The following is a 27,157-nucleotide window of genomic DNA, read 5'->3' as shown; positions in this document are numbered from 1 at the left end:
ACAACTCTGTTTGTTGATAGATATAGTTCCTTGCTGTTTTTCCTTGGAAAATCCTAAGCCCTCGATTTAAGCTAAGACAAAATTTGGTTGGCATGCGTTTGGGTGACAAGAAATAAGATTGTTGCAAATATTAAGATGCAGGGTTTTGGGATCAGCTAGCTTACCTGACACCAAAGGGACCAATGTAGGAACCCAGGTCGTAAATCTCGACATAAGTTAGTTCCGACGAAGACCCATTTCCATAACAAGTGGAAATGTTTGAAGGTCGAATCTCCAATGAAGAAAAAAAAAAAAAGGAGTTCCAGAACCAGTATTGACAGACACATATACTCTGTATCTGCTGGGAAAACGTGGATAATCTCGTAGCATACGTTAGACCTGGAATTGACGGTTGCCCAGTAATTAATCCCCAGGTACAAGTCGAACTTGGGGGGCTGATTCTTGCGGTCATAATTCCCATAGCCGAAGGACGCTCTAATGGGAAAGCTGTTGCTGTGAGCATGGTTAAGCGTCAAGGTGTAGCAATTCTTGGTTCCATTTGGGAAACTCCTTAGTGTCTTGTATCGCTTCCCGTATTATTCGTTCTCCGATTGGTATTCTGGTTACGTCTCGTGATTTTCTCCGGTGCTGCCGAATTCTTTATCTGGCTTGAACCATATTCCCGTTGGATTGTCCAAGTAACCTTCCTCCACTCCACAATTAATGCTTACGTGACCTTAAATTGATATAACACATTTAAACAATTCAATGATTTTGTACATCTGAAAAATAACACTACTACAAAAGTTTTTACACAAATACTTTATTTAAAAATAGGTAAATTAATTTTATATATTTTATTAAAATAAATTAATAATTTTTAGTAAAAATTTTATCTATTTTTATTATTAAAAACTGGTATTATTGAAAAATAACTAAATAATTACATGTTGCATACCATACATATAGGGTGAAATTAGAAATTTCTTTTAAGGGACTAAAATTAAATTATAATTTTACGATAGAAAAATATAATTTTATCATTTTAATAGATTATATCTTTATAATTATTAAACGATTAAATCAATTTTTATATTTTTCAGGGGCTAAAGTTTAATTTTACTTTTATTAATTTAAAATTTTAAAAAATTTAAAAGGGACATATGAAAAAAATTCATTTTAGGGGTGCCGGGGCCCCTGCTAGATCCCTAGTTTCACCACTGCATATAGACATTATTCTAACATACAATGACCGATTATTAATAGTAGAAACTAATGAAATTTTTAATAGAATGATCAATTTACTTTTTGATCTAATGTAAAGAGACTAATTTACCCATTTTTTAGTAAAGAGGACAAAATACAATCTCACCCTAAAACAAAAATTTTTCAAAATTTTGGAATTTTGCAAGAGGTTAAATTTGTTAAGAAGGCTACCATTCAAGCTAATGTTCTACTCAAAGTTGAGTAAAAACAACATGTTTGTTTAATATATCTGTTGGATTTGGTTCCAGCCCAAGTTTAGTTGAATTGGATTTCAAATTTATAATTAAGGGTGAAAGTAGAAAATTTGAGATTTTGTTTATTGTTACGATAGTAAAAATGTAATTTTAACATTTTAATAGTCTATGTCTTTATAATTTTAAATGATTAAATTAAAATTTGATAATTTAAGGGTCAAAATATAATTTTACCATTACTAATTTTAAATTTATAAATTATAAAAGGATTAAAAGTGAAAATTTTCATTTTAAGAGAGACTGAGACTTCTACCAACCTCTGGCTCATTGTTGTTTATAATATATTATTTTATTTTACTTATAGTATAAAATTTATATCAAATAAAAATTAAAATACTATATTATAATATAAAAATAAAAAATGTTAAGTTGTTGATGTACAAAATTTTAATAAAATGAAAAAATAATAATAGTAATATATGTAATTATTAAATATTAAATAACTATAATTAATTTTTAAAAAATTAATATATATAAAGTTATATAGAGCTAATTATTTACAAATATGATAAACATATATAAAATATAAGCCTAAAATTAGAAAAAGGCAAGACTAGACTACCATAAATGATATCAAAACTCTAATTCGTCTCAGCCTATCCTAAACGACTCTAGACAGTGATGGAAGGCACACAAATATTGAGGACTAAAGGCCTCTTTAGTGGTGTTCAAAGAATGTATTTCTGCCTCCAAAAATACTTTAAAACTGTATTAAATAAGTAATTTTTGTTGAAATTTTTAACTTTTCAAAATACTTTTCAAAAGTATTTTTGAAAATAAGAAGCTAAAATTTTTAACTTTTTCTCCTCCAAAAACACTTTTGGTGCTTAATTAAATTTTCACCCCTCCAATAACATAGTACATTCCCTTTTTTTTCTTGGTGCTTAATTACAAATATATTAAAATCATTAATTAAAAATAAAAAATATTTTTAAAATACTAATTACAAATATTTAATTGTTATATTTAATTATTTAAATTTTTTTTCTCAAAACACTTTAACAGTAATAATTAACACTCAAATTTTAAACTAAATTTTTCAAAATTACTTCTCAACAACACTTTTTAAAAGCATTACTAAACTAGTATTAACTTTATTCTCACTCTTATAATGGTTCACCAATTACAGAGTATAGCAGTATGGTGGAGATGGTACTATTGGATTTGTGTGGTATGTTGGACCTTGTATGGATTGTTTGTTTCACAAATTGGAGATAAACGAACTTCAAAAATAATTATGATTTCAGGTATGATTATTTGGGATTAGTTGTTGCTCTTATTGTTAGTTTCGCACTTCTCTTCGGGACAATCTTTACCAGAGATGTTTTAAATGTTGTGGTAAGATAATAAGTTAAAAAAGTTTATATATTTTATGTTTTATTCTATAAAATTTATGCTATTTGAATTCTAGATGTGTCAATTTTAGTGTGTGTCGAGGATCGATAATTTTATGTTGTAAATAAATAAATAAATATTTTAAATTAATTATAGAGAAGCTCTTAATTTTACTTATCAGTAATCCGTAATAAATTAACAAAATTTTTAACGATAATAATTAATAATTATCTTAAATAAAGTAACTAAATTGATAATAAATAAATAAAATAACTAAAATAAAATGACACTTTTTAAGGTTTAATTTACCCTTTAGAAAGATAAAGAAATTTACTCAAAATCTAAATACATATAACATAAATAATGAGGCATGACATCTCATTCAAATCTACAAAGTTGAAAGTAAAACTCGTAAATTTCATAATTAATTTTTTTTATGAGAAAAGCACTCTAGAGAAAACTTTGAAATGAATTTGTGAATAAAACCTTATTTGTTGTAGGATTATCCGTGATTAATAAATGAACACATTATTAGTAAATTAAACAAAAAGTAGGAAAGACTTGTAAATATATAAAATTATAAATATTAATCATAACTATTACAAATAAATATTAATAACTCTCAATTTAAAATTTTAGATTTAAGAGTTTAGGGTTTTAAGTCTAAAATTTTATGTTTAAATTTTAGTATTTATTTTAATTAATTATTATTTAATTATATTAATAACCAAATAAAAATATAGATATTGAAAACATGGAATTATATAATAATAATAATATAAGCATGGCCAAGTGTTTGCATAAAACAATGCATGTGTCAGTGTATATGCATGATGCACTTAGATAACATATCATTTAAGGGTATAGAAACAAAACAATTCACTGCGAAATGCACAGATACAAACATTGAATCTGAAATTTTCCATAATCTCAAACAACTAACCTACTCATTTCACCATATACAAAACAAAAAATGGTGAAATTAAAGAGTAGATCTGTACCACCACCTAGAATGGCTTCTAGGACTGAGCCACACGAGTAAGGGTTGATGTTCTCCCTTTTCTTTTATGATTTGGTCCTTCTCTTTTGATGCTCGGCGAAACAACAAAGGGATCGATTTTCTCCTTCTCACCATCGAGGATGGAGGTGACAAGTTTAAGCCGAAGAAAAGAAAGAACGGGGAAGATCACGGGGCCCTTTGTAAAAATGAAATAAAATAAAAAATTTCTTATATATTAGAGATTTATGCTCGTTGATTTTTAATCCTCTGGAAAATGGATGGGGTGGAGAAATAGAAATTTCAACATTTTAGCAAAAGAAATAAATATAAAATATTGGAGGAGAAGAATTATAGCACCAAAAGGGCATCCTCAGTCCTCACTTTTTATTTATATATTAAATATTATTTTCCTCTCCCGCTTTTTTCACTTTCCATTTTGCTAATTACAGATCTAACCAATTCCCACCAAAAAGAGTTCCCTTTTTCCCACTATTCCGTTACTCTTCTTTCAAAGGGAAGGGTCCCCAGAAACCCAATTTTCTTTTCAAATTTAATTTTCTCATGTCCGCTTCTCAAGAGCCGTTGAACCAACCCCTACGGCTGCAAAATCAGCAGCTGCCTTTCTCTATGAAGCCTCCGTTTATGTCTCCTGGAGGCGATTATCACCACTTTGCTTCCACTGAGTCTCGCCGCTTAGCCGATCAAAAAGGCGATGCCATTGTCGTCCAATCTCCTGTAGCTTCTTTTCTCCATTGTTTCTAGTTTTGTATTTTCTTCTTTTTTTTTTTTTGTCGTTGACCTGGATATTTAGTTGAGATCTGATTTAGGCTGTGAATTTTGTGATTTTCTTTCTACTTGTAGTTGCTGGAATGGAGTTATAATTCATGGAGAAAACTTGTGTGGTTGAAATGTTAGTTTCGTTTTTAGTTGATGGGGGTTCTCTTTGGTTCTTTTAATTGGGAAATTTGGCGGGTTTTTGGCAAAATTGTTGGATTAATTGTTGTTTTAATTTGGTATTAGGTTTAATATGAATAAATAGGTTTTTATTAATCAAAAAAAGAAAGACACAGTCAGGAAATTTAGTAAAGAATCTAAGAATAAGAACAAGGCCAAACACTTAAAGTAAACAAGAAAATAAAACAAAATGATAAAACAGACTAATACATCAACTTCTATATGTAAAGCCTTCTGTGTTACTGCTGGAAGTTCAAGTAGATGCCCTGGCTTATTCAGAGTTTTTTGTTATTGGAATTATCCAACTGTCTTCAGGCTACTGGCTTTCATAATGATGTTTGCCACAGTAGAATTAAGCATAAAACTTGTCTGTCTTGACTGATTTTAATAGTGCAGTATGTTACGGAGTTTCATGCTAACTCAGTTTGAGCCAAAGTTGGCAAGGAGCAAGTAACAGCGCACTTTAACCTGCGATGATTTCATATATTTGTCTATTTGTTTTTGAACTGTAATGCTGATTGGGACAATGATGTTGTGAGTAGTAAATGTTCTTGAAGTTCACTTGTTTGATAAAGGATTATTGCTGCAATGTTAAGTTATTAGTATTCCAAATACATATTTAAATCCTTCATGTCACAATTTCTTGTCAGGCTAGTTTGACTTTTTCTCCTTTTCGGACAATTGTTGTTTACTTTCTTTTCTAAGTTTACTGTGTTCCGAGCAATATGTTCTGTATAAGTCTCTTCAAAGTTTGGATAATATAGTTTGCTAAAATAAAAGAAAAGAAGGTTATATTGCTTTAATTGACTCACAATTAATTTTCATTAGGGGGCACTGGCTTTTATTTGTACTTAGTGACTCTGGTTTTCAATGATCACTATAAATTCAATTATTGATGACATTTTTATTATGAACAACAACATAGTCATCTTATAAATTTCAAAATGTAGATTATTGATGTTTCTGGTAAAAAGGCTGAATCTTTTGGAACATGTTGATTTCAACTTACCAATTGAGTACTAGAAGCTGTCAACTGCACCTGGTTGAAAGACACACTCTTCCTTTCCCTTCTTCACCCCTTCTCTTCCTTGTATAAATGCTTTTAAGGTTCTAGTCTAAATTGATAATGTCAGCAAATGCAAATATGCAGTATTTCTTTCTTGGTGCAGAGTTCAACTTCTTGTAAATAAATATCCTCTATTTTTTTCCAGTCAACTTTTATATTCCAATATATTGCTTTTTCTTGAATGGAGCCTGAACTTTCTTTCTTCTTGATTTACTTTGTGCCCAAAAGTTTATCGCCTGTCTTTCTAATTGCAATTTGAAAATGTTGTGTAATATTTGCTAAAGAGGAAGAGTGACGTAGCAGATCGAGAAGTTGAGTCTGGTGACTGGGCAAGGCCTCCAGGGTACACTGAAGTTATTGGCAGTCCTCTCCAGACACCTGTATCAGGAAAAGGGGGAAAGGCTCAAAAAGCATCAAGGCTAACAAAGAACAGTAGATCTGGTCCTCAAATTCCTGCTTCAAATCTTGGTGAGTAGTATCGTGTGCAAGTTATAAGGCTAAGGTGATGTCTTTGACTTTTCTATGTACCTTACTTAGCGACAGCATTGTAAATCCACTAGGTTTTCTTCCGAAACCATTAACTTTTGACTTAGTTCCACCGGACTATAGGAGTAAAAGTTGATATAGATAATAAGGAACTTCTGAAAATTTCCAGGTTCTCCTGGCAATAATGTCACTCCTACAGGTCCCTGCCGTTATGACAGCTCCTTAGGTATTTATTTTTGTCCCTTTTATGAATTTTGCTTTATTTTTTTAATGATTCCAAAACAAGTTAATTGGCTAAATTATTGTTTGAATTGTTACTAACTGCTTATGGAGTTGAGCGAGTGAATAGTAAGACTGATATAATGTTCTCTGAATTTAACCCAGGGCTTTTGACAAGGAAGTTTATCAATTTGATTAAACAAGCTGAAGATGGTATTCTTGATTTGAATAAAGCTGCCGATACCTTGGAGGTAACTGTTTCATTGCTTGGCCAAACAATCCAGTCATACAATCCTATTCTTAATGGCTTTCTGTTCCTAAAGGTGCAAAAGAGGAGGATATATGACATTACCAATGTTCTTGAAGGAATTGGTCTCATAGAAAAGAAACTCAAGAACAGAATTCAGTGGAAGTATGAGCTACTTCTTTTGTTCTCTAAACTTTGTTGGCACTGATTAGTTTTCTGCTTAAGAAAACACTTCAATCTTTTATTTAATATCAGGGGGCTTGATGTCTCAAGGCCAGGCGAGATTGATGAGAATGTCACTACTTTGCAGGTATGAAATTATATTTGTAGACAAATTGTTAACTAAATGCAGATTCATTTATGGATTAAGCTTCAGCTGTTATGGTTTTTTATTTCGTGTTTGTACTTAATAGAAAATTAATCCAATTTTACTTTTTCTTCTTTCAGGTACATGCACATGTAATGGTTCATTTTGTGCTGCTCTCTGGTTTGCTTTATTTGCTGTCTTTGACTGTTAAATCCTACATCCCTTGTATATCCATCGTAAATTATCAAAGTGTATTTTGGTTGAAATTTGAAAAAGACTAATCTTTTTTAGTAAAACCAGATCTGCCGTATAACTTGGATCCTTCAGTGCCTCCTTGATCAACTCATATAGGCTACTGGAAATGTTCTTTACAGCCTTTCAGTCCCGTACTTCTGTCAAAAGCCATGATATATTTTCCACCTTTCTCTTTGTCTTCCTTGCCCTCTAATTTTTAGCTTGGAATTCGGGCCTGTTAATTGAATGCTCTAGCACAAATGATAATACTTGTAGAGTTGTATTGAGTAAAATTTATCATTAACAAGTACAATACATGGAAATGATGGATCAAATGCCTTTTTCTTTGTGTTTACCATCAGCCCAGTTTGTAATGAGAACTTCACAATGGTAACATTCCTTGTAGGCAGAGGTTGAGAACCTTTCTATCGAGGAACGCTGTTTAGATGAACAAATCAGGTTAAGTTGCTATGGTCTCCTCCTGTATCTCAGTTCAATTCATTTCATCCTCTGGATTGTTGTAGACATTTCTATTATTATACAGAGAAATGCAAGAAAGACTGAGGAACCTCAGTGAAGACGAAAATAATCAAAAGTAATCTTCACTTACCCACTCAAGATGTTAATATCTCAGCAGATCAACATAACTCATTTCATCTTTTCCCATCTCAGGTGGCTCTTTGTCACCGAGGAAGATATCAAGAGCTTATCCTGCTTCCAGGTTTGTTCATTGGTCAAATTTTATATATTAATATTTTTGGTATGGTAATTGTAAGGTCATCTAGGCGTTCCTAATGCTAAGGATGCTTTCTACTTTCTGTTAATTTGCCTTCTTTAGAATGAAACGCTAATAGCCATTAAAGCTCCACATGGAACCACTCTGGAAGTCCCAGATCCTGACGAGGTAGTCTCAAAAGCTTGACGAATTTAACACATGGTTTATGATTTTATGTTCTTTCTTGACTGCAACATTTCCCCTTTATAGCAGGCTGTTGACTATTCCCAAAGGAGGTACAGGATTGTCCTCAGAAGCTCAATGGGTCCTATAGATGTTTACCTTGTCAGGTATCACTACTTCTTGTTGGTTAAAAGATGGCATCCTAAAATGCAGTTTCAATCTTTTTTTGTTTCATGGCGAAACCTCTGTGCTAAAGAAAAATGTCCATCTAAGCATTGAAGTGGTCAGCTTTCTTTATGATTCCTGTCTCTATGATATTATAGTCAATTTGAGGAGAAATTTGAAGAGATACAAGGAGCGGATCCACCTCCAAACTTTCCATCAACTTCAGGCTTGAATGAGAACCCGGCAACAACAATGGTACCAGAGGAAAGCAGAGGGAAGGAGATTGAAATGCAGGGGCAAGATGATAATAAAATGTGCTCAGATCTTAATGCCTCACAGGATTTTGTGAGTGGGATCATGAAGATCGTTCCCTCTGATGTAGACGTAAGTTCAATTTTTTTTTTTTTTTTGGGGGAGGGACCAAAAAGAAGCCACTTCAGGGGATGGAGACAGATTTTAGGTGTTAGGATTTGAGCCCCATGCCAGTAGAAACTCTCTGTTAAAGGAGCTTCATGACATATTAGGCTTTTACTGAATGGATATTGCTCTGCTTTTTGAGAAACAAAAAGCTTTCAGGAAACAAATATATCATCTGTAGATCTTAACCTAATGAATGTGTTGATTGTCAACTAAAGGGGGTATGGCTACTTTTTAACATTTTCCTTCTTTCTTTTGGTCAAAACAAGATCGATTTACCATTTCAATATAGTCAACTGAAGTTTTTAATTCATATGCTATTTTGATAAATTGATAATGAGTACTCATTACCTGGTATTCTTTTGCAGTGTGATGCTGATTATTGGCTCTTATCAGATCCAAGCATTAGCATCATTGACATGTGGCGGACTGAATGTATCCTCTACTGAGAAGTACTCAGATTAGTGCTAATTATTTTCCTCTTTCTTACTGTTTTGCATTCCATGACAATTGACTACAGCTCTGATTGAGTGGAGCGAGCTTGGTACACTAAATGAGGGCTATGGCATGGCCACAGTTAGCTCAACATGTCCCCAAACGCCCACTTCAAATGCAACAGAAGCACCTTCTGCCAACTCAACCGGGAAGTGAAAGGCATTTTTGCATATGTGAAAATGAAGTTTCCGGAACCTTTTTTGTTTGTTGAGAGCATTCCTGGCACTTTGGACATTAATGTGAAGGTTCGCAAAAGTTGGCTACTCAATGTTCTTCAAAGTTAGAGGAACTAAAAAACAAGAAGCGGAGGTTCCGATCTCTGTACAGGTAATTGATACTAACAACCCAGGTGCTCTCGTATGAATAACGCCATATTTTATTTTGTTAAGTCCATGTATATTATCCCATCTTTTGTTTTTATTGCATCAACCAGCACATCTTTTACACAGGGTCATATAGACATCATGGGATGACAAGCAAATGATCTGATGTACCTTGTTTTTATTGAGAAATTTTATGATGAAATAAAGATGTTATAACTCGTAAGAAATGCTTCAGTGCATGCCAAGCCTTTTCTTTGAGAAGTTTCCCCCCTCAACATACCAGAATTATGCAAGCATGATGCTGGCTGCAATGAATTGCATCACGTAATACTCTAGATTCATATCATCTTTGACAGAATGAAATCCGATGCCCGATGAGTTAAAATTCAGTTCCTTGATCTGTTACTTATTTGCAGAACTTGTAGATGGCTATTTTCATGTGATATGTTCCTGTAAGCTGAAGTTATATTTAGGTTTAATCTTTTTATTATTACAATCTTATGTCTATTTTCAACAAATGAATGCTAGTCTTTGCAATTAACCCGATTGCAAGCACACTCAAATCAACCAAAATCATTTTTGAAGCTTCAAGAAAAACTCTTCAAGCCTCCATGGGAAACAACCAAAGAAAACCATGTATTACTTGTACACTAAATATGATGATGAGACAGGAGCATTGAATTTGGAAGTACCCAAACATTTCACTTATCTTTTTCAACCTTCTTTCCTATCCAACCCGCAACAATAGGAGTGAGAGCCACAGTTGGAGGAAACCTTATAGGAGATGCAGCTTTGTGTGCAGCATATGCCAGAGCAAAGGTCCCGACTTTCTCTCCAGTAGCATCAGTTGAGATTCCCACCTGGAAATTCCATCTAATGGTTAGTCCTCTAAAACCTTTCATCATCAGAAGTCATGAAATGAAGAATTAAGGGAATTTTACAACCCATACGTATATATATCTCCTCCCTTCTTCTCTTTTAATTTACCTTTTGCAGCAGTGCTTGAACATCAACTCCTGCACTGATTAGTGCATAACAAAGGGAGAAGGATATCAAGGAGAGAGTAATAGAGGTTGCCAAGTATGCCCCTCCATATTTTGCTAGAAGCTCTTTTGCTTGATCCCCTTTTGATTTCTTTTGTTCCCCTTCTTCCTTTGAGCTGAATATCTTCATATATTCACAAAATACATGAAATCGTAGTAAGAAGTTAGCTTCCCATGCCCCAAAACTGACAAACACTGTATGGTAGTTAACAATTAAGATAACATATAGTATGTTTGGGGTTCAAAAAAAAAAATCTGGTGCAGACTTCTTTTTGTACTCTCCCTACTACCAAGCTGAATTTGTGTGATAGGGGGTTTCTTAGCAATTGAGCCAACAAAATTAAACATAAGAAAATATTGAGAAAAAGAGTAGAATTGAGTAAGTACCTTCCATAGCCCAACTTCAAGGCCATACTTCTTTGTAACCTCATCCACAGATGATGACGATGATGATGAAGGGGGGGTTTGAATTTCTTCAGCTTTTTCTTTAATAGCTTTGATTTGATAGCTTCTAAACTTGGGTTTGATGGAAGTTGAAGTTAATGCAGAGGAAAGCTTGGAGTACGTATGGGCAGTCAAGAAAGAAGTGGAAGAGAGAGGAGTAAGTGTTAGAACTGCTGTCGTGGCCATTGTTGTTTAGCTAACCATAGAGTTTTCTATCCAAACAAAAGGGGGGACGGGGGAATATCTGGTAAAAGAAAAACAGAGATGGATATACAAACGAACAGGCCAAGTCCAGATTAAAAGGTGGTTCAGCTGTAATGGTTGCTTGAGTGACGATATTGGCCCTGTAGTCTTGATTTATTTTAGGTTACGGACAAATCTGGGAAGCCGAAGGGGACAGCTTCTGAAATTGAGGCCAAACTTGAACGTACGTGTCTTAACTTCCAGTCATTATTTCGGGACACACAAATTCCTAAAGGCTAAGCCATGCTCATCGACTCGTGCTATTTCTACATTATATGTTTTCTCAAAATATTTGTCTTCTCTTTTTTATATGATTCTGGTATTTACTAGAGTTTTCCATGGCCCGGACTGACTAAGTAAAAAAGTTTTAGGCCTGTTTTTTAGGTTTAAATTTGGCTCAAAAATGGGCTTAAAATTTATTCAAACTTGATCTAAATAAAAATGTTAAAATTTAATTTCAACTCGCTTATATTAAAATTGTTTTATATTTTTATATAAAATAAATTTAAAAATATAATACATCAATTTCACTAAAATATTAAAATAAATGTTTTCAACAAATGAAAAAATTTAAAAATATATATTTAAATAATAAGAAGATAAGTACAACTCAAGAATAAATACCTCTACAAAAGTAGTAAAAGTAATAATGAAACAAGAGTTATACAATATTTAAATAATAACAATAAAATAGTAGTAATATAATAGCGAAATGATATCAAAACAATGAAAAAACAGTTAAAAAACAGCCGTAGTTTTCTTTTTTGCAAATTCGGGTTAGGTCGGGATGGACTTTGGCCAAAAAAAGCTTACTTAAGGCCTAGTCCGTTTTGAATGCAGATTTTTTTTTATCTAAGCCCATTTTTGGGTTTATATTTTTATCTAAATCCTCCTATTTTTCGAGCAAGCCTTCGAGCCGAATTGAGTGGCTCGACCCATAAACAAGTTAAGCACTGACACAATATTGTATCTGGGGAGGATATTATATTATATATTTAAATAATCGAAATGTTAAAAAGTATAACGAATGCTATTAATATTTATCAATGTTATTCGCCGCCCTTGATGGTTATGTTCCATTCGAATTCTATGGCTTCTGTTTCAAAATGGTTAGCTTTAGAGAGTGGTTATGTTAAGCTTAATACGAATGGTACAGTTTTGTCTAACGCTTACTTGGCTGCAATCGGGGGAGTCATTAGAGATGTTGATGGTAATTGGTTATATGGTTACTCGATGGCATTAGGAAAAGTTGAAGTGTTAGAAGGGCTTCGACTAGCTTGGGACAAGGGTTATTGACCGGTTAAGCTTGAGTTTGATAATGCTCTGTTAGTGGAATTAATGTTAGCCGGTGAATCTATTGATAGTTCTATTGTAGAATTACGGACTATTCATAAGCTGTTTCATAGGAATTGGAAGGTTTGTATTCGTCTCACTTCTAGAGCTCACAATGAAGTTGCATATTTTATGGCCAAATATGCTGCTATAGGATTCACAAGTATCAATGTATTCTTTATACCTCCTCAAGCTGTATGATGTTTAATTCAAAAAGATATATTGGGCTTTTGATTTTATGTTTTTTTATTGTAATTACCTAGTACTTTTCTTGTTTACCAAAAAAATATAAATTTTAAAAATATCTTATATTAAAATAATTTCAACTTTATTTAAAAAAATCAATTCAAATCAATTCAAGCATTAAAAGATGTTATATATCTAAACAATTAATTGATAAAAATTCAAATGAAAACCCTGGCTTATAATAAAACATGTAAATACAAAATTTAATTGATTTTTAAGATATATAAAATTCATTCATAATTTATGAATCAATAAAACAATTAATTATAAATAATAATTTGTGAAAATTACTTATTTATAATAATTTTATAATAAATTACATAGAAATAGACAATTTTAATACAAAAATCATCAAGTGTAATTCTCATTCTAAAATACAGGAACTATTTTTAGGAATATAAATTTACAAATAGTTTACAATCCAAAACACCCATGAATTAAACACATCTTAGATACATGTGTGAAGTGGTGGTAAGCTAGTTAAATAACCCAATGAAACTTCAAGAGACTGATGATCTTAGAGTGAATAGGAGATAATATCCCAACAACCATCAACATTAATGCTCAAAGGTTGGCTAACGTTGTTGCTTAGTCCTCGAGGAGATTTGAGAACTTGATGAGGATGAGTTTTGTTGCCTGAACTTTTGGCTACCTATGTTTGAAGAGTCGCTTCTTTTCTTAGGTGTTTTCAATTGTTTTAGACCTTTCTTTTTTCTTTTGTACTTTTCAATACTATATGAAATGAAACATAGGAAAAGTTGTACCATCAAGCTATGGACATATTTTATCCAGTTTTGCCTCCTCACCAACTTCATATCCTAACATAAATACATCTTTCAACTTTCATGGTCAAATCTAAAGATTACTGCATTCGTTATTAAATTCATGAATTCTCATTCACCATTTAAGTTAGGCTTAATTACAAAACTTCCACTAAAGGCTTTTCCTCCCGTCTTCATTCAAATAACAAATAAAGTCTTTGTTATCTCATCACATGTTTTTTTTTTGCTAATCAATCTCACAAGTATACACATGGGCTATCATTGTTGTCCTTGAACAAAACTTTTAAACTCTAATATTTCATTCGATATTATTTCTGTTACCAATCTCATACAATAGATGCACTTATGCAATCATTATTTTAACGTTTTCTTGCACCCACATTATTTTAATAACAATTTAATTATATACATGTCAAAAGGGCACTTGATTTGTAGGATTTTCCAATTCGATGCATTTTAACATAGACCGGAATAAGATAGTTTTACTGTTAAGAAACAGCTGCTAAATATACAAGTAAAAACAGAACAAATGACTTAAATTCTAAGCAAAAAGAATTCAGAAAATTAGAAAGGGTGAAGTATCTTCTTTATTCCATGAAGAGTACTATAAATACTTAAAATAGCTAACAACTAAATCTCCTAAATAAAAGGAACACTACTGGCACTAAACAAAGACTAGGTCTGTTTGAAACAGACTTTGACTGACTCAACTACTAACTTATTCAATCAGGAAATAGTAACAAATAATTTCTACATTAACCTTTAACACTCCCCCTTAATGTAGACACTCTCCAACACCCAACAATTCTGTCAAATACACGAATTTCTTCGGTGGAAGTGGCTTTGTGAACAAATCAGCAACTTGTTCTTCAATGCAGCAGTACTCCATCTTGACATCTCCCTTTGCAACCAACTCTCTTATGAAATGATGACGTGTTTCAATGTGTCTTGTTCTCTTTGTGATAAATGGGTTTTTGTCATTGCAATTGTTGACCGATTATCACAATAGATGGTAGTTGCCTCCACTTGTGTTTGCTTTAAATCATCAAGAGTTCTTCAGATCGCATGACTTGACAAGCAGCAGAAGAATGACCATATATTCACCTCCAAGATGATAAAGCGGTTGAAGGTTGCTTCTTTGAGCTCCATGAAACAAATCCGCTAACCATAGTAAAAACGTAACCAGTTGTACTCTTGCGATCTTCAATGCAGCCACCCAAATCACTATCTGAAAAACCATACAGCCTTAGATTGTTAGAGAACTTATACCATATTCCAAATGAGGTTATCCCCTTCAAATAGCGCAAAATTCGCTTGGCAGCTCCAAAGTGATGCTTGCTTGGACTTTGCATATATATAGACAAGAGACTTGTTGCTTGCAAAATATCAGGTCTACTATTTGTTAGATACAACAGACTCCCAATCAAACTTCAAAACAATTGGCAGTCAATTTTCTCTCCCTCATCATCTAAACACAATTTTTGATTGGTGCACATTGGAGTACTCACGAGATTGCAATCCTTCAAGTTGAACTTTTCAAGAAGGTCATTAATATATTTTTCTTGAGACATAAAAATACCCTCTGCACATTGTTTAATTTCTAGTCCCAGAAAGAAACTCATCAACCCCAAATCAGTCATTTCAAATTCGTCTGTCATCAGCTTTTTAAACTCATTCAACAAAGTACTACTATTGCTAGTATAAATCAAATTATCAACATAAAGGCAAATAATGAGAATCTCAGAAGTACCTTTAGTTTTCACATATAGATTTGGCTCATTGGGACTTCTTTGAAAACCATTATTACTGAAATGCCCATCAATTCTTCCATACCAGGCTCGCGGTGCTTGCTTTAAGCCGTATAGAGCCTTTTTCAACCTATACACTTTCTTTTCTTGATTTGCAATCTCGTAACCTTTTGGTTACTGCACATATACTTCTTCTTCTAGGATCCCATTTAAAAAAGCCGACTTGACATCAAACTGATAAACCTTCCAACTTAATTGAGCTGCAATTGACAGAATAACACGTATGGTGTCAAATCTTGCCACCGGAGAGAAAGTTTCTTGGAAATCTAACCCTTCACGCTGCATGTACCCTCGTGCAACCAGTCTTGCTTTATGCTTTTAAATGGAACCATCAGCCTGGAATTTAGTTTTGAAAATCTATTTTAACCCAACAGCTTCTTTTCCATTTGGAAGGTCTACTAATTCCCACGTCTTGTTCCTTTCCAGGGCTTCCATTTCACCATCCATTGCATCTTGCCATTCCTTGGATTTGATTACTTCTTCAAAGATGATTGGATCTTCAATTCGGGTGAATTGGCATTGCTCAGTGCTTTCATAAATTTCTGCCAATGATCTCCATTTTCTAGGTGGTGATTCTGATGTAGAAGAGCTTGATGAAGTGGTATTTGGAACTACTGATGGACTGCTTGGTGCTGATAAGCAAGAACTTCCATCTCCATTTTCTTGACTAGGATGAGTGTTGAGACATTCACCATCTTCTAGTAATGCTTTTGAACCTGCTTGTAATTCCTTCCAATTCCAAGAGTTTTTCTCATCAAAAACAATATCACGACTAATTAATAGCTTCTTAGATAAAGGATTATAAAATCGATATCCTTTAGTTTCTGAGCTATACCCAACAAAGATGCATTTAGTGCTATTATCATCTAACTTTCCTCTCTTTTGAGATGGAATATGCACAAATGCAATGCAACCAAAAACTCTCATATGAGTTACCTTAGGTTTCCACCCATGCCATGCTTCAAATGGTGTTTTTTGTTCTAGAGCTACTGTTGAAGATCGGTTGAGAATGTACACTGCTGTGTGAATTACTTCTGCCCAGAAACTTTTTGGAAGATCTTTAGCTTTTAGTAAGCATTTTCCCATTTTAACAAGACTCCAATTCTTCCTCTCAGCGACTCCATTTTGTTGAGGAGTGTAGCTTGCTGTTAGCTGGCGTTGAATGCCAGATTCTTCACAGAATTTGTTGAATTCAGTAGAGAGAAATTCTCCACCACGATCTGTCCGCAAGGTCTTTATAGGCTGGCCACTTTGTTTCTCAATACTTGCTTTAAACTTCTTGAAAACTGAAAGAGCCTCTAACTTTTCTTTGACAAAGTACACCCACGTCATTCTACTGTAGTCATCAACAAAGACTAAAAAGTACCTGTTGCTATTGAGAGAAAGTGTTCTCATTGGTCCGCAAAGATCAGCATGAATAAGTTCAGCAAGTTGGGAAGCTCTCCTTGCCTTGCCCTTTGGAAATGAATCTCGATGTTGTTTCCCAAATACACAGCTCTCACACACATCATCAACATTTTTTATTAGAGGTAAACTATCAACTAGACTCTTTTCAGACATGAGTCATAAACTACCAAAATTTAAGTGCCCATATCTGTGATGCCATAACCAATTTTCATCAAATGATTCTGCCTTCAGTGCAAGCCTATCATCAGTTGCGAAATTATAAGGAAAAATCTTATTTTTTGCCATCGGAACACTAGCTAACAGGTGCTTTTTCGATTTATACTTAAAAATACAGAAATTGAATTCTTCAAAGACAAGTGAATACCCATCCACCATAAATTGCCCAACACTTAGAAAATTAAATTTAAATCTGAAACATACAAAACATTATGAATGCAATTAAGACCCAGGGAATTCAACTGCACAGTACCTTTTCCCTTTGCTATACGATCAGTTCCATCACCAAGCGTAATTCGACTAGTTACTGACATATCTAAATTGTTGAAGAGACTTAATTCACTTGTCATATGATTGCTACAGCCACTATCTATGTACCAAACTTCAGGAGAACACTCCTTAGCACTGAAGCATGCAACGAACAGGCTCTCTGTCTCATCTTCTTCACTATCTTCATGAGCCAAGTTAGCCTGCTTCTCTTCAAGCTTGCAAAACCTCTCAATATGCCGTACCTTCTACAATAGTAGCATTATTTTGGACTATTATTTTCTCCTTTATCACCATCTCTATAACGTTGGTTCTGTCCATTGAATTGGCCACTAGCCCTACCTCTTCTTCTCCTACGAGATGAATTTCCTCCACGCCAGTCATTGAAGTTTGTTTCGCTGGTGCCCTTTCTACCACGAGAGTATTGCGCCCTACTATAAAAGGCATTCTCAACAGACGCATTACCATACCTTTTCATCCTATCATCATGAGAATAAAGAGAGCCTTACAACTCATCAACAGTTAACACACTCAAATATTTTGACTCTTCTATAGCTGCAACTACATGATCATATTTCCTAGGTAAACTCCTAAGAATTTTCTCAACTACCCTTTGCTCACTTAAATCCTCACCATATTTTCGAATTTGATTCACAACATCAATAACTTTTGACACATAATCATCCAGAACATCATCATCTTCCATAATAAAATTATCAAACTTCCTACGCAGAGTTTGAAGTTTGACAGTAATCACCTTTGCAGTACCTTGATATGTCGTTCGCAGCGTGTCCCATGCTTCTTTCGAACGCGTCACCGCTTCAATGCGAGGAAAAATTGATTCATCCACAGCTTGTTGGATGAAAAACAAAGCTTTAGCATCTCTCTTTCTGATATCTTTGAGAGTCTCAGCTGCAACCTCCTCTTCATTGTATCCATTTTCCACCAAGTCTCATAGGTCTTGGGACAAAAACAAAGTCTTCATCTTAGTGCTCCAAACTCCATAGTTGCTGCCTTGAAAAATTGGAACCAACGGCTGTGAAAGGTTCACTCCATTCTGATTGCTTGCCATCATAAGCTTGAACAAAGGCCTCGAGTAGCTCTGATACTAGATGTTAAGAAAAAGCTGTTGAATATACAAGTAAAAACAGAACAAAGGACTTAAATTCTATGCAAAAAGAATTTAGAAAATTAGAAAGGGTGAAGTATCTTCTTTATTCTATGAAGAGTACTATAAATACTTAAAATAGCTAACAACTAAATCTCCTAAATAAAAGGAACACTACTGGCACTAAACAAAGACTAGGTCTGTTTGAAACAGACTTTGACTGACTCAACTACTAACTTATTCAATCAGTAAATAGTAACAAATAATTTCTACATTAACCTTTAAAATTTACAAAGAGGAAAGACAGATTCACCAATTCTACTTTGTTGAGCCTCAATCAATGAATGATTTTATTTAACAATAGATCTGGAACCCTATTGATTACAACTCAATCTACCTTTACACATTAGATAATTGCAACCCCGACAAACTACCCCCAATATTACACTCATTCACCCCAAATAATTTCACTTACAAATCGCAATAACTCTAATAAAATGTCTAAAACACGAGTGTACAAATACAAAGAAAAAAAGCACAATACTTAGTCGAAAAACACTCTAAAGGCACACAAGAGCAAGTCGACCATTAGCCTATTTATAGGCTGATATAAGAGCTCTTCATCAACATTTAGATAAGATTAAAATATTCATATAAAAATTAAAATTTTCTATTGAACTATCTCCATAAATTACTCTGTAAAAAAGTCTCCAATCAACTTCAAATACATTTAAGAAAAAGGATAAAGTTTGCTTTCAAACAAACTCTCTTCTTCCTTCTTTCATTCGAAACACAAGCTTCCAGCAATATTAAAATTAATCCAAGCAAAAACCAGATATCATTTGTTGATATGAAGTCAACCAATAATCTCCAAGTGAAAAATATTAACAAACTTACTGCATTTTACTGCATTATTACTGCATTTTACACTTGTATTAATCGGTGATTGTATTTCTCTTCAACTTTTTGCTCTTTTTTCTCTTCAAGTTTTTTGATAATCACCGTGAGTTAAATTACATCCTAAATCCATATCACTATTCTCTTTGATTTTAATTACGAAACCTTACCCTCTAAAAGTCTTTAAGTCAATCCATATCACTATTTTCTCTAATAATTTTTATGGCCATTACATCCGTTTTAATTTTCAAAAGGTTGGGTCATGGATCTTATTGGTTATGTTGGCTCTTATAAAATTAGAACTCACATTAAATAAAGAAGCCCATGAATCATCATGGTCTAATACCAGTCATCATTTCACTTATAATTGTTTCTTGACATCTACACCACACAATCCTCAACATTCAATTATTTATTTATTAATGCAAACCTAATCACACTCCATACCATGCTCCCTTTATTTATTGTATGTTGGATATTTAAAATCCCGAAAGGTAGTTCATTAAGTCTGCCACATATTTTGTTTCATTGTCTTCCTCTTTTGTTTTTATACATATTAAAAGAAAAGAATTTGAATGGGTTTTTGTGAATTTGGATGTACAAAAAGGATTAAAAGTTTTGAAAAGAGTTTAAAATTGCCTAATGTCACAATTTAATCTTTCTAACTATATTCATTTTCTTTTTTGTCCACTTCAATATTCCCTATTTGCCCAAAAAGAAGTTACCAATAAGATTGTAAGAGCAGAAAATTTGATAGCGGGCACAAGTAATTTTTAGAGTAAAATGGATTTAGTTTAAGAGTGAAGTTTTAGGTTCCTTCCTGAAAATCTATCTTCCTAGCCACGACTACCGATAATAGATTCCTAATAACAAGAATCACCTTCTACTGCTACCCTTTCTTTTCTAATTTCTACCTAAAACAGATCCATCCAACTGTTACTGAGCCCTGCAATTTTTTTATTTTTTTTTTAAAAAGTCCATTTCTTTTTCACTTGAGAAACACACAAAATTTAATTACTCTTTTCTCTCTGTGTTCTTCTCCCTTTTAATGTCTTCCAACAAGAAAAACCTGTTTAAATCCCTGTTAACAGTGAATGCTGGATGCGGGTGTAGCAAGCCTAAGCTCTCCGATGCTTATGAACCCAAACCCAAATCCAAATCTTCTTCTGCACCCCGAAGTCCAATAAACAATGCCCTTCCAACCATCGAAAACGATGATCTCACATCCCCTTCTTTCTCTTTCAACAATGAAGATACGTTATCATCATCACCCACTACTACTGATCTCTACTCTGAATCTGAACCTGATCTTCCCACAGCTAAACTCAGTCGCCCTTGCCCTAAAATCATCGACAGCGTCGCCGTTGTGAAGGATTCCGACGACCCGTACAAAGATTTCCGGCATTCCATGCTCCAAATGATCGTGGAAAAACGAATCTACTCGAAACATGATCTGGAGGAACTTCTTCAATGCTTTTTGGAGCTGAATTCACCATGCCACCACGATGTTATTATCAAGGCTTTCATGGAGATCAGGAAGCGGGTTCTTCCCGACGAGATTGTTACAGCGCTGCAGGATCAGGAACCATCCTTTGTTCATGGAGGAGAGAAACCTGGATCCTAGCTTGACGCAGCTTTCGACACGCGTGTGTGAGATGACAACACATGTGAATACATTCAATTCGCACGTGGGAAGCAGCTACTAGGCATTTTGACGAAGTCAGGTGCTCTACATTACCATTGGTATATTCTTATTATATTCGTAAAGTTTCGCATGTTAATTTTGTTGAGTTTAAGATATTATTAATTCATACAAATTTTGATATGTTATGTATTAACACCATATTTTGTATTAATTTTTTAATACTAGAACGTGTTATTATTATTATTTTGCTTATTCTTGTTGAGTATGTTTCCCTATTTATATAGAGGTATTGTTCACTAATATGACATATTAGATAAGTTTCATTCATATTAACATATATCTTACTCTAGACTTAACACGTGTTTATAAGTTTCATGCTCGATCTCATATGTGACTTCACACGAGAATATAAATACCTCTCCTACAACCACCTATTATTATGCGAGCTTAGTCTACTATTATCATGCGAGCTTGATGGCATTCAACCCAAACCCATTCTGGTTTTGGGCCGGTAATAACAATTATCATAATAATTTTGTAATCATCTTTTGGTTCAAAGTTGCCGCGAATGAAGCTGTGCGTGTATAAGTTCTTTTGCAAAAGTTATATTAATAATTCACAGTAATTGATAGTAAGAAGTGTTTACAGTCTCCTTTGAGCATAACCGAGTTTGGAGGTTGACGGGAGGGACTTAAGGTTTACGAATACTGGGGTTTTTATGATGATAAGCTAATGAGTAAAGATGTTGAATTTAACTTCTATTTCACCTTACTTTTGGTACAAGAACGACTACTATTCATCAATGGATAAGTATTCTCTTTTTTTGGTTTTCTTCTTATCTTATAAATTCATTGTGATAACCAGGTTTAATCCTATCAAGCTCTTGCTCTCTAGACCTGCTTTATCGGGAAGAACTGTATAATGACTTCTTTTGTCGGGTGAGTTTAATATTTATATTGCTTAGCTGAAATCTATCAAATCTCATCTGAATGAATTTCATGAAGATGTGAAGCTTGTATTCTAAAAAGCTTTCTAATGATTAAGTTAGTAGGATTAGAAGAGCTTAAGAGAATAGTAAAGAAATAGAGTGATAGAATGAATCTTAGAATGGGAATATACCTTTCTCTTTATACCTAAATTTGGGCTTCCTTCCCTGGGCTACTTGTGTCATCCTTTTGCATAAGAGTGGGTGGTCTTTTCCTTATTGACTTTGGCATCTTTGCTTGACCATGTCATGTTCAAGGACTCTTATGTTTATTATCTTGCTTTCTTTTTTGTTTTTTATGTAAAATAATCAGCATTCTCAATTGTTTTACAATTTGAACTTAATCTTATTTTAATTCTAGTGGTACTCAAATAAAGTTTTCTCAATAACAATGCTTTTAAGATTTCAAACTCGATTCAAATGCATGCGAGCTGGGCAAGGACTAGCGTCTATTGCCTTGTTTGTTTTGGCTTAGGTGCTTCTAAGGGTTGTGATGCTTACTAGAAGTGTGGAGTGTAGCACTCATTCGGCCAAAAGTGAATGAAATTTAAACACTTTGGGTCGTTTATTCATTGTCATTTTATGTTGGTAATTGGTATAACAAAAGGAAATTTTTATTATTATCTCATTCTATTTGAGCAACAAGCAATTTACAAGAGATTTTTGAATTGTGATTTTGTTTTAAAGATAATTTAAAGGTAGGCTTTAAGTTGAATGAAAGGAAAAGAAAAAAGAACAAGAAGTTGGGGAAGTTAAGAGCATTTAGCTTCATAATTTCCATCAGTATTTGCTTACTTTTGTTGGTTTGTTGGTAGGAGTATTCAAATGTGCTTTACTGCTTTTGATATATGGGTACACCATTTTTGTTTTTGTCATGTCTCATGGGAACTTTATGAGCCAATCGCCTCTAAAAGTTCTCATTAACGTTTCAAGGAAAAGCACTTCTTCAAGTTACATAATTTAGTATTTATACTCAAGCTTTTGTTAATTCCAATATTATACTTTGAAACCTTCTTATTAAAACAAAGAATGTTGGACCTACACATTATAAGTGTGATGGCAGTTCCTAGCTAGCTAGGTTCAAAGTCTAGATCAATAATTCTAGAACTTGGTTAGGTTAAAATATCCACAAAAACACACATTGAACTAGTCTTTGGTGGTTGGATTTATTTTTTAAAAAAAATACAAATCTCCTCCACCCAAATTCAGAATTAGAACTTATAAGTCAAAGTCAATCATTGCTTAAGCCGGCCTACAAGACTATTCCTTGGTCAGCTACCCCTTTACTAATCTACTGTTTGAATCAATTATACCTATTTATGATTTATGAAGTTGACATATAGCCCTCCAAATTTATCATCTACATGTATGGAAATTGTACTAAATATTCAGCACTCTCTACTATAAGCAGATTTGTCACATATTTCATATATATTAATTTTTAATGTTTTATATGTATTTTTCATCAATCTAATCTTACTTATAAAATTTTTAAATTACACTGATAGTGTATCAAATATTTTTCCATAAATTTATATAAATATCACTTTCAATAAATTTATGACTTAAAAATAATATAAATAAAATTATCTTTTAATACAAAAATATAATTAACAAAGCACGAACAATTCCATACGCATATTATTTACATAAGATAAAACTTGAACTTGAGTGATTAATGTCTCAATGTCACAACTTTATTAACAAAGGCCAAACTTCATTAGTTTTAAGTTGTTTTTAAATTTTAAATGTTTTAATTAATTTTAAATTAAGAATTTCATTTTAATTAAATTCATTCGCTTTTTATTTATACTAACAATTGTTTATATTGTCATTTCAAAAATAAAAACTTTTGGGTTTAATTCTTAGTGGAGTCATCAAATATAAAGGGTCATTTGATGGAGATAAGAGGAGTTGCTAAAAAAAAAGTGAACAAAATATACTGGGAAAAGGCAAAGAGCAAGATTGGTGTAGATATTGTAATACTAAGAGCAACAATATTTGATGATTTGCAAAGTGGAGAAACATTTGGTGGTTTTGAGGGCAATAATTTGGGTTTTGTTCAATATTGAAGGGAAATAGAATATTAGTTTCAACGTATTTGACTTTAGTTTCATCTCTCACTGAGTAATAGTGTGAATGAAACGTGTAATCAAAATTTTCATTGAGAATCTCTATTCATTAATTACACCACACCAAGCATTATTATATTGTAATTCAAATTTTAAAATTATTTTTTTTTTCAATATCAGATGGAAATAGGAGACTAGTTTCGATGTACCTGGCTTTGGTTTCGACTCTCACTGAGTGACAGTTTCATAAGTGATGTTTCATTTGTGTGTGAATGAAACGTAATCAAATTTTCATTGGGAATCTCCATTCATTAATTACACTGCACCAAGCATTATTATATTGTAATTCAAATTTCCAAATTATTTTTTTGTTCAATATCGAAGTGAAATAGGAGATTAGTTTCAATGTACTTGACTTTGGTTTCGACTCTCACTGAGTGACAGTTTCAGAAGTAATGTATTATTTGTGTGTGAATGAAACGTGTAATCAAAATTTTCATTGGGAATCTCCATTCATTGATTACACTGCACCAAGCATTATTATATTGTAATTCAAATTTCAGAATTATTTTTTTGTTCAATATTGAAGGAAAAAAGGAGACTAGTTTCAATGTACTTAGTTCCAGCTTCGACACTCATTGAATGACAGTTACATAAGTGACGCAGCTTTGGCTTCGATTTTCATTAAATGATGGTTTCATAGGTGACGCGTGGTTCCGGGAATTTGGCTTCAGCTTTCATTGAACGACGGTTTCATACGTGACGTATCAATTAAGTGTGAATTCAATGTGTAATGTGAAATCTCGATGACAATCTTCATTCATAATTACATTGCACCGAGCGTTATTATATTATAATTAAAAAATTTTAATTATTTTTAATAATATAAATACAATTATATTCATCTACAATTACACCTAAAAAAAATAAGATTGAAGTTAAATGAAGCGTAGGTATATAAATTGGAGTCCGAGTGTGAAGGTGACAACCTTACTAACAAAAGCCAAATTTGATTAGCTTTAAATTGATTTTAAAATATTTAAATATTTAAATTAGTTATTAAATTAAGAATTCATTTTAGTTAAGATGCATCTTAGCGGGAAGCAGAATAATGTATTAATTTTCAACTTAATCCACGAATTAATTTAAAAGAATTATTATGTTTAAGTAATACACAAATTAATTAACAATTTTTTTAATAAATTTCCAGTCCATACAATACACCGGCATGCTTTTCCGGTCCATCGTTCACAAAATACACGTCCCTTATTTTCTGAAACGCGTGCCACGTCAGCAAGGAATCTGACCCAGCTTGGTGACATTTCCCAACCGCCCGGTTCACATCCAAGGTCCTAGCGACCCGGTCCAACCCACCGTACAAGCTTTTACAGAATTTCATCATGTGCTTCACATCATAAACTCTGTTTCCGAAAAACACCCTGAGAACCCTCAAAAACTCATCTAAGCCGCCGGGCAAGTCCCGGCGCGTGAGAATCTTAACCAGGTACCCAAAATCATACGCGCTGTGGAAAGTCACCCAACTCACTGACTCATTACAAACGAGTCCAGACGACATCATCAACTCAGCGAACAGTAACGAGTCAATCCCCTTTTCCTTGTTCTTCTCGAAATCAATCCCTTGCCTCCTCAAGAGCTCGATGGAATCAGGCGCATGAGCGTCACGGTCAACGTCAAAGTCGCGGAAATTGAATTCCCAGATGAACTGCTCGTCGTCGGTTCCTAGGGTGGGCAAATTACCTGAAGAATCGGTGAGGGTGAGGCCCACTTGGATCAAGTTCAAAGCATCAACGTTGGATTTGAGGATCTTGTAATGATCGGACGGCCGGAACTGGGCGCCGTAAGGCCGGGTTGGATCCACTTTGGGTCTGAAAACAAGACCCGGAAACTCAGTGTCCATGGAGATGAAAGGGTACTCATCGATTGCTTGACTGATCAACTCGAACTCCGAATCTAAATTATCAGACCAAACTTCCCTTATCTTTATATGTCTTGAAACCCTGTCTGGATCTTCAAACCCCATGTCGGAAAACCAGAAAACTGAAGGAAAAAGAAAAAGAAAAACTGGATGTTTTGTATTTTATAAGCCTCTTCGTTATGGGAAAGAAAAGAGTGAGGGAAAGGGGGTTATATAAGAGTGGATGAGGGTAGGAGAGTGGTCAAACTGAAGGAGGGGGGAGACACCGTGGGATTGGGTCTTTTTTGACTAAGAGAAACAACGAACATAGACTTGGTTTTGTATTATCTTAGTTTTTGTACAATAGGAGGCGCCACGTTTTTCATTATTCATTTTAATTTTGTGGGAAAGGGTTGGATGGTAGGGTCGGTTTTGGTGTTTCCCAATTTCGGTTCGTAACTTAGGTTTTTGTTCGGTGTCGGAGATTAGTTTTGATGCACCTAGCTTTAATTTTAACTCTTACTGAATGACGGTTTCGTAAACGAGTCGTTTTGATTTTGATTCTCACTGAATCACGATTTTGTAAGTGACGCGTGGCTCTGATTTCGACTTTTACTGAATAACGGTTTCATAAGTGACATAACTTTGATTTTGATTCTCACTGAATCACGATTTTATACGTGACGCGTGGCTCTGATTTTGAATTTTACTGAGTGACGGTTTCATACTTGGTGTATTATTTAGGTGTGAATTCAACGTGTAATTTGAAATCTCATTCATTAATTGCGATAATCGAGCGTTACTATATTATGATTCACTGTTTATATTTTTTAAAATAATATAATTACAATTATATTCATAGACGGTTACAAAAATAATAATTTGCACCGCCAGACGTTGTCTTGAGAGTTTTGCCTCACTTAGTTTAAGTTATTTCTTCTCAATGTTATTTATTGAAAAAAACTCTATTACAAAAAATAAATTAAACATTACATAGAAAAAATTTAGATATGATTCACCCATTACGAGATTTAAGTTAAAATAAATTTAAATGAAGTTTACATATGATTTACTAAAGATGAAACTTGAATCTAAATACTTA

The 27,157-nt window shown here is 33.4% G+C and overlaps 4 protein-coding genes across 7 annotated transcripts; 2 read left to right on the top strand and 2 right to left on the bottom strand.

Annotated features, from left to right (window-relative positions):
- Positions 1 to 3,663: 3,663 nt before the first annotated feature.
- Positions 3,664 to 10,426, top strand: LOC108457233 (transcription factor E2FB-like). Of its 3 annotated transcripts, XR_008270765.1 has the most exons (15): positions 3,664 to 4,569; positions 6,139 to 6,322; positions 6,510 to 6,566; positions 6,725 to 6,810; positions 6,883 to 6,971; positions 7,062 to 7,116; positions 7,754 to 7,806; positions 7,892 to 7,942; positions 8,020 to 8,068; positions 8,186 to 8,251; positions 8,333 to 8,412; positions 8,569 to 8,794; positions 9,196 to 9,262; positions 9,348 to 9,649; positions 9,772 to 10,426. XR_008270765.1 is itself a non-coding variant. In XM_017756184.2 (14 exons), exons 1-14 carry the CDS (start codon positions 4,396 to 4,398, stop codon positions 9,476 to 9,478), a joined length of 1,365 nt encoding a protein of 454 aa, XP_017611673.2. In that variant the 5' UTR covers positions 3,664 to 4,395; the 3' UTR covers positions 9,479 to 10,426. The 3 variants fall into 3 exon arrangements, 2 of the variants coding, with proteins under 2 accessions (XP_017611673.2, XP_017611672.2); XM_017756184.2 differs by having other exon boundaries at positions 8,336 to 8,412; positions 9,348 to 10,426; XM_017756183.2 differs by having other exon boundaries at positions 9,348 to 10,426.
- Positions 10,109 to 11,502, bottom strand: LOC108457235 (uncharacterized). The gene is made up of 3 exons (XM_017756188.2): positions 11,076 to 11,502; positions 10,633 to 10,812; positions 10,109 to 10,505 (listed from the first exon to the last, which is right to left on the bottom strand). The coding sequence occupies exons 1-3, from the start codon at positions 11,316 to 11,318 to the stop codon at positions 10,347 to 10,349; spliced, it is 582 nt and encodes a 193-aa protein (XP_017611677.1). The 5' UTR covers positions 11,319 to 11,502; the 3' UTR covers positions 10,109 to 10,346.
- An 8,378-nt stretch (positions 11,503 to 19,880) lies between these two features.
- Positions 19,881 to 24,620, top strand: LOC108456249 (transcription repressor OFP6-like). Of its 2 annotated transcripts, XM_053018894.1 has the most exons (3): positions 19,881 to 21,162; positions 21,948 to 22,021; positions 24,321 to 24,620. In XM_053018894.1, the coding sequence occupies exon 1, from the start codon at positions 20,487 to 20,489 to the stop codon at positions 21,060 to 21,062; it is 576 nt and encodes a 191-aa protein (XP_052874854.1). In that variant the 5' UTR covers positions 19,881 to 20,486; the 3' UTR covers positions 21,063 to 21,162; positions 21,948 to 22,021; positions 24,321 to 24,620. The 2 variants fall into 2 exon arrangements, with proteins under 2 accessions (XP_052874854.1, XP_017610335.1); XM_017754846.2 differs by lacking the exon at positions 24,321 to 24,620 and having other exon boundaries at positions 21,948 to 22,478.
- A 699-nt stretch (positions 24,621 to 25,319) lies between these two features.
- On the bottom strand, positions 25,320 to 26,491 carry LOC108455775 (probable CCR4-associated factor 1 homolog 9). The gene has a single exon (XM_017754323.2). The coding sequence runs from the start codon at positions 26,179 to 26,181 to the stop codon at positions 25,336 to 25,338; it is 846 nt and encodes a 281-aa protein (XP_017609812.1). The 5' UTR covers positions 26,182 to 26,491; the 3' UTR covers positions 25,320 to 25,335.
- Positions 26,492 to 27,157: the final 666 nt, after the last annotated feature.

The sequence above is a fragment of the Gossypium arboreum genome, chromosome 9, assembly GCF_025698485.1.
Source record: "Gossypium arboreum isolate Shixiya-1 chromosome 9, ASM2569848v2, whole genome shotgun sequence".
Classification (NCBI taxonomy): Eukaryota; Viridiplantae; Streptophyta; class Magnoliopsida; order Malvales; family Malvaceae; genus Gossypium; species Gossypium arboreum.
This window is presented reverse-complemented; position numbering and strand designations above follow the sequence as displayed.

What these genes read in the sequence shown, in the direction of transcription:
- LOC108457233 (XM_017756183.2), top strand. Translation starts at nt 4,396, where the DNA reads ATGTCCGCTTCTCAAGAGCCGTTGAACCAACCCCTACGGCTGCAAAAT. An exon ending in AATTCCTGCTTCAAATCTTG is followed by an intron (nt 6,323 to 6,509) that starts GTGAGTAGTATC and finishes GAAAATTTCCAG; the next exon opens with GTTCTCCTGGCAATAATGTC. An exon ending in TGTTTAGATGAACAAATCAG is followed by an intron (nt 7,807 to 7,891) that starts GTTAAGTTGCTA and finishes ATTATTATACAG; the next exon opens with AGAAATGCAAGAAAGACTGA.
- LOC108457235 (XM_017756188.2), bottom strand. Translation starts at nt 11,318, where the DNA reads ATGGCCACGACAGCAGTTCTAACACTTACTCCTCTCTCTTCCACTTCT. An exon ending in TTGAAGTTGGGCTATGGAAG is followed by an intron (nt 10,813 to 11,075) that starts GTACTTACTCAA and finishes GAATATATGAAG; the next exon opens with ATATTCAGCTCAAAGGAAGA. An exon ending in TTCAAGCACTGCTGCAAAAG is followed by an intron (nt 10,506 to 10,632) that starts GTAAATTAAAAG and finishes TGGAATTTCCAG; the next exon opens with GTGGGAATCTCAACTGATGC.
- LOC108456249 (XM_053018894.1), top strand. Translation starts at nt 20,487, where the DNA reads ATGTCTTCCAACAAGAAAAACCTGTTTAAATCCCTGTTAACAGTGAAT.
- LOC108455775 (XM_017754323.2), bottom strand. Translation starts at nt 26,181, where the DNA reads ATGGGGTTTGAAGATCCAGACAGGGTTTCAAGACATATAAAGATAAGG.